Source organism: Chanos chanos, chromosome 15 (genome assembly GCF_902362185.1).
Source record: "Chanos chanos chromosome 15, fChaCha1.1, whole genome shotgun sequence".
Classification (NCBI taxonomy): Eukaryota; Metazoa; Chordata; class Actinopteri; order Gonorynchiformes; family Chanidae; genus Chanos; species Chanos chanos.
The window spans coordinates 1401577-1412090 of record NC_044509.1 but is presented as its reverse complement, the minus strand read 5'-3'; the positions used below and the strand labels follow the sequence as shown (position 1 = coordinate 1412090).

Sequence of the window (10514 nt, the reverse complement as noted above, 5' to 3'; positions counted from 1 at the left end):
ATCTGTCTGTCTGTCACACACTCATCTACTCATCCTTCTCTAGTATCTGTCTGTCTGTCACACACTCATCTACTCATCCTTCTCTAGCATCTGTCTGTCTGTCTGTCACACACTCATCTACTCATCCTTCTCTAGCATCTGTCTGTCTGTCACACACTCATCCTTCTCTAGTATCTGTCTGTCTGTCTGTCACACACTCATCTACTCATCCTTCTCTAGCATCTGTCTGTCTGTCACACACTCATCCTTCTCTAGTATCTGTCTGTCTGTCACACACTCATCTACTCATCCTTCTCTAGTATCTGTCTGTCTGTCACACACTCATCCTTCTCTAGTATCTGTCTGTCTGTCACACACTCATCTACTCATCCTTCTCTAGTATCTGTCTGTCTGTCTGTCACACACTCATCTACTCATCCTTCTCTAGTATCTGTCTGTCTGTCTGTCACACACTCATCTACTCATCCTTCTCTAGTATCTGTCTGTCTGTCACACACTCATCTACTCATCCTTCTCTATGCAAGACAATCAGACACGGCAGTTATGTAAAAAAAAGAGTCGTCCAGTCAGACTGTTCCCTGTTCTGATTAGTAAAGAGATATTCAGATCACCCCAAAAGTCTGGCCTTTAAAAGAGAAGAGAAAAGGCAAAAACCAGAGAGAGTCAAAAGGGCCCAAAAGTCTGGCCTTTAAAAGAGATAGGGAAAAACCAGAGAGAGTCAAAAGGGCCCAAACATCACAGGCCTGAGGAGACAGATTATATTCTCAGAGTCAGTTTTATTGATTAAATGCTTTGGAAATAAATCATTTCCGTCATTTCCCTGAATTGTCCTCAGTTTACTGCAGACAGACCTAAGTCTCTCAGTCACCAAACACACAAATGTCAAAGAAATGAAAGACACTGAAGATCCTGAAGACGTCTAAGACAGTAAAGAAGTTAGAAATGTTATAGAATTTATATGTAATTAAGAAGAGGTCAGGTAGCAGAACTAGTGACATCGACTCATTCATCTAGCCAATCAAACCACAGTATCAGGCTATACTCTCTGTGTGATAGCCTTGCAATGTACACACAAAACAAAACATACCCACGCTATAAGCTCTTTATTATACTGCCATTAAAAAAGAAACTACATTTCCCATGGGTCAGTGTGTCTGAGTGTTACCTGAGGAATGATGCCCTGTTGACCAGGCTCCTGTTTACCCATCATGGTGTAGGATTTGCCTGCTCCAGTTTGACCATAGGCGAAGATACAGACATTGTAGCCCTCAAAAGCGTGAAGTAACATCTCTTCCCCGATATCCAGATACACCTGTCTCTGAGACGCAAACGCGGGGTCCGTCTGTACCACAGGAAGAGGAAGTGAGGTCATTACACAGAGGACAACTGCGGTGGGAGAGCTTTTTTTAATCTATGATCAGCATGTAGAATATTTGAGCCATCTGTCTGGTTTGGAATGGCACGCTTAGCAAAAATGTCTGGCATGCATGCATGTATATGTGTGTGTGTGTGTGTGTGTGTGTGTGTATGTTTGTATGTCCTTTCTGGGATCAAATCATGTTCCCCTCTAGTACAAAAATGCACAGGTGCTTCTGTTTGGGTTTTTTTGCCTATTTGTTTTTCTAGAAAAGATAGGGTTAGGTTCTTTTTCTTTATTTTATTGCAATGAAAGTAATTTGAGAATCCCCAGGATCGAGCATACAAGGTGTGTGTCCGTGTGTGTGTGTTTGCGTGCGTCTGTGTGTGTGTGTGTGTGTGTGTGTGTGCACGTGCGTCTGTGCGTGTATTTCCAGGTTAGAGGAATATAGCTCATTCCATATCAGCAGACAGTGTGCATGCGTGCGTGTGTATGCGTGTGCGCACGTGCCTCTGTATATGTGTGTGTGTGTAATTCCAGGTTAGAGGAATACAGCTCATCCCATATCAGCAGCGTGACTTGCTTTGGTTGTTTATGACTGTGAGGCTGTACTGACAAGTGGTAACATTCTGAGAGTTATGTTAGACATTAATGACGCTCCAGAATAAAATGACCTTCCTCTGACCTGAGAGCCATGGTGTCTCTGACAGAGAAAGATTAAAACCTCAGACGGCCAGTGAAGGGTTTATGAAGGACTTACTGGGCTGTGGGACCAATACGAGTGGTCAAAAGTGAAACTCTTGGCATCTTTGGGCTGTTTAGGATTTGTGATGCCTGTAGAATAAAATATAGACAAATTACACATCTGACACCACTGCACCACAATGTCACACACAAGAGTTCTCTTTTTAAAAATACATATTTAAAACTGGAAACACATAGATTGACAGTGTATGCAAGTAACAGCACAAATTACACTCAAAAAGAAGGTCTCTCTCTCTCTCTCTCTCTCCCTCTCTGTCACTGTCTCCTTCAATGGGTTAAGCACTGATCCCTACACACTACTCATGAGTCTTTAACGTCAATACAGAGAGTCAATACTGTTTTACCATGAGGGCCCTACGGGGCTTTTACACACAGTTATGTTGTGTGGATATGAACACTCCTCTTCAAGACAAACAATAACTCACACCACATATAAGACCACACAAAATGTTACAGAAAGGAAAAGAAAAAAACATCAGGGTACATCATTATTCACACGTGCCTTGGTTTCTTAGCTCATAAATATACAAGGTATACATGTAACATCACCAGGATCATTCTCACTCTCACACACGCATACACATAGACACACACAGACACAAAGACACACAGACACAAAGACACACACACACACACACACATCCGAAGGCTGGGCATTTTTAAGCCAGTAGACTTCACTCTGTAAACACACAGGCGGAGAGAGAGACTTCCTCCTGAAACAGAGAAACTGAAACATCCTGGAACAGAGCACTTTCAGAGCTGCTGCTGGAGAAAGGACCTGCTGAGTGTGTGTGGGGGCGGTAACTGGGCCCCATTCTCTCTCTCTCTCTCACACACACACACACACACATTTAAGGGCAGTCACACACACACATACACAAACTCGAACACCCCCACTGAGAAAAAGCCCTGCTGCTTAACAATAGAGCCAACCAGGCCTTGGTCTGTCAACCAGCAACATGTTTACACTGGAGAGAAGAGAAACCAAACCGACTGCCAACAGGGCAGATTCTTTGGATAAAGGGGGGGAAAAAAGAGAGACAGAGAGAGAGAGAGAGAGGGGAAGAAAGAGGGTGTGTGTGAGAGAAGAAGTGCACAGAAAAAGGGAGAGAGAGGAGGAGGAGGAGGAGAGGGAGGGAGAAGAGGGAGAGAGTGAGTGGTAGAGGGGGAAACACCGCTGGATGGGGGAAGTGGGCAGACGTTATGTAAGCTGGAGCTGAGAATGCCTAATCTCACAGCACTGTGTTGGCTAACGGCTCAGAGCTAACGCTTATGCTTATGTACGGACTAGGGTGAACGTACTTCACTGACTTAATGCTAATGCTAATGTACATTCATACGCCGGGCTATCTGAACTTAACTAACCTAACACTGAGAAGAGCGCGTTAGTGGACTATTGAAGAGAAATTTACTCTCAGGGTCCAGCATTCAGATCTTTGCAGCCTGTGTGTGTGTGTGTGTGTTTGTGTGCTGAGTCAGAGGAACATAGCTAAGGTTTACTACACTAAACACAGCTCCAGATGGACAGACTGACTGACTGAGGCGGGTGTTGCTTGTGTGTGAGGGAGCGATTAGATTAAGAGTAGTTTGACTGTCTTGATTTTGGGATTAGGACAGTCAGGTCAACCCAATACTGATAGTGTAGTTTGAGTGGTTTAGAGGAAAAGGAGCAGACTGTGTGTTGCAATGGGACTCAGATCACACTCAGATACGTGACTGCCACACCAGTAAAACAGCATGTGTGTGAAAGGGAAGACGGGGGGGGGGGTAATGTCTTTCAGTACAGATGCTTAAGACAGAGAAAGAGAATAACAGAGTTTGTGTCACTCACAGGCACACTCTAAATGTATGAGGAGCAGACAAGCAGACTTGTATATGCATGTGTGTGAGTGACACTGCGTGTGTGACAAAAACAGGTTCAAATGTCGTGTGTGCGTGTGTTTGTGTGTGCCTGCGTGCGTGTGTGTGTGTGTGTGTGTGTGTGTGCATGTGTGTTTCTGTGTGCGTGCGTGTGTGCGCGTTTGTGTGTGTGTGTGCGTGTGTGAGCGTGTGTGTGTGTGTGCGTGCGCGTGTGCGTGTCACTCACTTGTTGATTTGTCCTGCATCTGAATGACACACTTGGCTCCTCGGCTGATCTCACGATTATTAAAGGGCCGAACGCGAACCGCCACCTTCACAGAGGCTGACGCCATGGCAGCCACCTGTCTCCAGCCAATCAACACCTAAGAGAGGCAAGGCAATGGGCGGGACATTAATGATATGCTAGTTTGTCCTAAAACATCAACGCCTGTCTGAAACACAAACAAGATTCCCATCATGTGGAAGTGAAAGGGAAAATGGAAAAAAGAACAGTATTCTTGTGTACAAGGCCTCTCTGAATTTTATAGTTTCCTGCTTCAGCGAAAGTATGAGTGTATAATTCCATGTGTGTGTGTTTCTGAGGTCGGAATGGCTCTTCAGTCAGATTGTAGTCTGCTCACTAATACAGGAGTGACATCACACCCTTTAATGACTCTAACACTCAGGCCTGGTTCATCACACTTTCCTGCTCCCAGCGCCAACCCTGTCAGCCTTAATTTCCACGATCTCATGGAACATAAATGCATAAAAACTCTTCGGTGCTATGCTGAACCGTCTTGATTTTCAATCGTCTTGGTTTTGAACCGTTTTTGGTTTCGAACCGTCTTGGTTTTAACCTGTTTTGGTTTCGAACTGTCTTGGTTTTGAACCGTTTTTGGTTTCGAACCGTCTTGGTTTTAACCTGCTTTGGTTTCGAACCGTCTTGGTTTTAACCTGTTTTGGTTTCGAACTGTCTTAGTTTTGAACCGTTTTTGGTTTCGAACTGTCTTGGTTTTGAACCGTTTTTGGTTTCGAACCGTCTTGGTTTTAACCTGTTTTGGTTTCGAACCGTCTTGGTTTTAACCTGTTTTGGTTTCGAACTGTCTTGGTTTTGAACCGTTTTTGGTTTCGAACTGTCTTGGTTTTAACCTGTTTTGGTTTCGAACTGTCTTGGTTTTGAACCGTTTTTGGTTTCGAACTGTCTTGGTTTTAACCTGTTTTGGTTTCGAACCGTCTTGGTTTTAACCTGTTTTGGTTTCGAACCGTCTTGGTTTTAACCTGTTTTGGTTTCGAACTGTCTTGGTTTTAACCTGTTTTGGTTTCGAACCGTCTTGGTTTTAACCTGTTTTGGTTTCGAACCGTCTTGGTTTTAACCTGTTTTGGTTTCGAACCGTCTTGGTTTTAACCTGTTTTGGTTTCGAACCGTCTTGGTTTTAACCTGTTTTGGTTTCGAACTGTCTTGGTTTTAACCTGTTTTTGGTTTCGAACTGTCTTGGTTTTAACCTGTTTTTGGTTTCGAACTGTCTTGGTTTTAACCTGTTTTGGTTTCGAACTGTCTTGGTTTTGAACCGTTTTTGGTGTTGTAATGTGTCGGGTTTTAACCTGTTTTGGTTTCGAACTGTCTTGGTTTTAACCTGTTTTGGTGTTGAACCGTCTTGGTTTTAACCTGTTTTTGGTGTTGAACCGTCTTGGTTTTGAACCGTTTTTGCTGTTGTAATGTGTCGGGTTTTAACCTGTTTTGGTGTTGTAATGTGTCTTGGTTTTAACCTGTTTTGGTGTTGAACCGTCTTGGTTTTAACCTGTTTTTGGTGTTGAACTGTCTTGGTTTTAACCGTTTTTGGTGTTGAACCGTCTTGGTTTTAACCGTTTTTGGTGTTGAACCGTCTTGGTTTTAACCTGTTTTGGTTTCGAACTGTCTTGGTTTTGAACCGTTTTTGCTGTTGTAATGTGTCGGGTTTTTGAAGCAGGTTTTGCTGCCTCTCTCAGCACAGCTCAGGACTTTGATAAAACAGAAGCATATGAGTCGACGTGACTACTCAGGCTTAAAAAGGCTGAAGTAAATAAATGTTAACACAACAGGGGGGGGGGGTGGACATTGTTCATACTGGACAATCCTGCAGCACCTTTACTTTATATATTATTCTGGGACATGAGGAATCAGTCGTTTCATGACTGATGTCTCAGTTACTCTACACAACATGGCGTTTGACTTGGGAAAAATGGTATTAGCACAGTATTATTTGTGGATTATAACCTGTAAGATGCTACATCTCTACACGTAATAGGAAAACAATTAAGGAAATAAAAGTAAAATATGATTAGAATGAAAATAAGTTTACAAAGACATCAAAGCGCTGGAAACATCAGTAGTAAAGAGAGACAAGTTATTTGGGTGAAACATTACAGGTGTTTCCCACATCAGGAAACCAGCCGGGCAGACTGCCAGAATACACAAGCCTGTAATTACCACAAAAAACACACCACAGACACAGTCTTCTTTAAAACCAGCACAAACCACACACAACACACAGAGACTTCTCTGAGGATAATAACCACTGCAGTGAAGGTCTTTCAGGCTCCATTACTGAGGTATGTGTGGACACAGAGAACTGGCCACTCAGGCATGTGCCTGGAGCTACAGCTCTGTGTGTGTGTGTGTGTGTGTGTGTGTGTGTGTGTGTGTGTGTGTGTGTGTGTGTGTGTGTGTGAGCAGCAACAAGTCCACACCAAACACAGCTACGCCCAGGCAGGACACAGGGCTAGGGCCAGCACACGCACGCACACACAGACACACACGCACACACACACACACACACGCACACACAAAGTAATCAGCTTGCGTGATACACATAGTTGACATAACAGGCATATCTTCCACTGACACAACAAACTCAGCCTTACGCAAGCACAACTGACTACAGAGCCCTCTCTCTCTCTCTCTCTCTTTCTCTTCATAAGCACCTCTTCCCCACTCCTTCCTTCTCTCTCTCTCTCTCTCGCTCACACTTACCCCTTACTTATTTAAATGACTCTCTCTCTCTCTCGCTCTCTCTCTCTCACACACACACACACCAGCACATAGTCTCTTAGCACCAGGACTAGCAGGAGTGAATGTCAGGCTAGCTGGTCAGATGCTAGTTAGCTGTAAAATGTGCTAATGTCTGTCTGCAACCTGTGGGGACAGTCAGATGACTGTAGTGTACATTACAGCCCAAATACACTCATAAAAACCTCATGTCAATGTATGTGCTTTGGCTATGGAAAAACAAACCTGAGCACCTCTAAACAGCACTCCACAAACAAAGTTCCAGAACAAACCAGGGCCGTGGAAGGTTTCAGACAAATTCAAATGTAATTTGGAATGTATTTTTGGCCTGAGCGGGTGTGCGTGATTGAGCGGGTGTGAGGCGTCTAGCGGAGAAAACGCTTCAGAGCAGGACAATCATAAAAACTTTCCTGAACGTTGATGTTTCCTGTACGGCTAATGTGAAGGTCATGTGCACTGGAGAGGAATGTGTCATGGTGTTCTCAGCAGTGAAGACTGGTACTGCTGTGACCGTGTGTTTTCCCCTTTTAAAACAACACACGTGAAACAAAATGCGATTTAAAACCTCGCCTGCACTCGTACGTTTTAGAAAACTGACCCTGAGGAGATGGTTTGCCCGGAGGCTTGTCTGAATCCCGGCATCTTGTGATTTGACTGTTCGGAGCTATATGGTCTGTCGGTGAAAACAGCCTGAGAGTCTGACACTCAGTATCCACAGACAGCATCAAACCCTCATCTGCAGAGTTAGTAAGAAACACAACCGGGCAAAAAGGAAAACAAAAGGAAAAAAAAAAAAAAGATTAGTTTTAGTCTGAATGCTGAGAGCTTGATGTGTTCAATTTAAAGAGGAATACCCATGAGCTCATAAACACCCAAATGTCCTCATTAGACAAAATGTTTAATTAGCTTACCATAAACAGCGAAAAAAAAAAAAACTGTCTTTGAAACAGAACAACACTGTTGCTGCTGTCAGTGCTGATCCAGTGAAACACAAGCTTGGTCTACTTTCTGTTTCTCATACTCCTGTCGGTCTAAGATTCATCTAAGAGTCATCATCTAAGAGTCAGCTCTACCCCCAGAATCTCTGTCTGCCTCAGTGTTTTTTTTTCCCCCCACACAGCCAGGCTGTCCCCACATTCATTTTCCTTTCTCTCTCTCTCTCTCTCTCTCTGAGAATGGCTGATTACAGGGGAATACTCCAATGATAAAGAGATAAAGAACAGTGGTAGACAAATCATAATCCAATCATCTGGCCAATAATGATGCACCTCTCCCATTCCCAAACATGCTTTCAATCTTTAACCAAAATAACAACAACAACAACAACACACTGATCTTGGATCAATACACTGAAGAAAACGTTCAAACCACTGTGGGTTCAGAATAACTAAAATCTGTGTGGGGTATGTGGTAATGAATCTGGCGGTGCTGCACCACGTGAGCTGAACTAGGAGACTAAGACCAACAATGATTAGTGAGAAAGAGCATTGTTTTTCTCTGATCTGTCAATACAGTCAAAACGTACGGGTAAACACATTAATGATGTAACTAATCATGGCAAGTCGAAAAGCTGCAAAACTAGTCCTGCTCTTGCCTGAGATGCAGATAGGCAAACACACACACACACACACAAAGAGGTCCAGATGGACAAGGCATTAACATGCTTGGGACACCTCAAACACTGAAACATCTGTAGAATTTAACACACACCCAGAGAGAGAGAGAGAGAGAGAGAGAGAGAGAGAGAGAGATCATATCTTCTGGTGAGTATGCCTCAGGAATGCAGGTTGTGTGTTCATTCTGTAATTAAGTCCCTCCAAGAGACAACAGTAAAACACAGGCCGATAAGCTCTCAGACACACAAACAGCATACCTGTCTTAAAAGGTGTCTAAACAAGGTCGTGTACAACTGCACTGACCAGAAATTAAAAGTTAAAAAGAAAAGACGGGAGTCTGGAATCTAATGCGACGGCTATAATACCCGCAACACTCATCTCATACACACACATACAGGAAGTATGATAAGAAAAAAATAACTAGGCTGTCCAAGGATCAGGTGGGGCTAACCGCTAATGACATCTGAACATGACCAAAGCAATCCACACACTCCAGCTCAAACGCTAAAGCACCCCCCCCCCATCCCATCCCATCCCATCCCAACACAACACAACACCGTCACATGACTCTTTGATGATAAACTTTATATCACTGCATTCCAGTACTGCTCTGATCTTTAATCATATCAAACCATAACTGGCGGAAGTTTGGTAATTCAAAGTTCCATCATGACAAAACAGAAAGTACAAAGTGTTATCGAACTGTGTCAGATTTCAATAGATATTTACATCTAAGAACGAGAGACAGAGGGAGAGAGCAGAAGCTGTGATAACCGCTGTTTTTTTTTTTTTGCCTCTCTCAACACAGATAATATATGATACGGGAGGTGACTAGCATCGAAATTAAAAGTCTTAATTTCGCTAAACTATTTGAAAACTTAAGGCTTCCAGTTCTATACTACATATACCTCTCGTACACACAATCGCACCTGCTTGGCTGACTCAGAACAATTGGCCAGTGGGTCACTTCACACGGCGGCATAGTGGGAGCAAGCTGAATGAATGTTTTCCAGACCAGTGCAAATTCGTATCCAAAGAAATATCACGTGTCGTAATCGCGTAAATACCGGTTTTAACCTCACCTCCTTCCGATCTACACACAATAGAAAATTAGGGATACGGGAGGCGGCTAGTGTCGGGATTAAAAGTACAGTGTGTTAATGTAGTTGAACTATTTTAACGCTTTAGGCCTACAGGTCTATATATCCCTTTCACACACAACCGCACCTGTTTGGCTGACTCAGAACAATTGGCCAATGGGTCACTTCACACGGCGGCGTAGTAGGAGAAAGTTGGATGAACGTTTCCAGACCGGTGTAAATTCGTATCCAGAGAAATATCCCGCGTCAAAATCCTGTTAATACCGATTGAAACTTGTCCTCCTTACAGTTACGAGCTCTTTTTCCCAGACATGGGCGAGACTCTGAGGGAACAGTCACCAAAAATAGGAGTCTCCCGAATCCCTTCTCTTCCTTTAGCAAACTGTGACGAAAAAACTTTCGGTTAATCCCCTTTCGTCTGAAAGTTGACACCAATACTTCATTAGAGTTTAAAAGTTGTCGCGGTCGTAATTCTCACAGAGAAATTTTGCTCGGCGAAACAAAAAGAGGTAAAAATAGTATAGGGAAAAAAATTCGCCGGTGCCCGCAGCCCTCGCGTGCGGCCCCGTCACAGTTCCCTCTGATAGATCCCGCCTCTCCACTGCTCGCGGGGCAGCAGTAGCTGGCTGCTCGTGTCCGTCCCGCTTTACAGAAGGCCGAATCACGTATTCAGGGGGCAGCTCCTTTCCGTTAATAGCGTAGTACCGTCACTCACTTCCAAAAAAAAGGGCTTTATTCCACTGGATTTCCGCTGAGCTCCTGGTATTCCTCTGTTCCACAGGTATACGTTA

The 10514-nt window shown here is 43.7% G+C and overlaps 1 protein-coding gene across 1 annotated transcript in view; it reads right to left on the bottom strand.

Annotated features, from left to right (window-relative positions):
* Positions 1-10273, bottom strand: part of kif1ca (kinesin family member 1C, a) — a 27948-nt gene extending 17675 nt beyond the window's left edge. The window contains exons 1-4 of the mRNA XM_030792344.1: positions 9851-10273; positions 4209-4344; positions 2118-2191; positions 1166-1342 (exon numbers count right to left, since the gene is read on the bottom strand). Of these exons, the coding sequence (XP_030648204.1) occupies positions 1166-1342; positions 2118-2191; positions 4209-4314 (357 nt within the window). The 5' untranslated portion in view covers positions 4315-4344; positions 9851-10273. The remainder of the gene's footprint in view (positions 1-1165; positions 1343-2117; positions 2192-4208; positions 4345-9850) is intronic.
* Between the last annotated feature and the right edge of the window lie 241 nt (positions 10274-10514).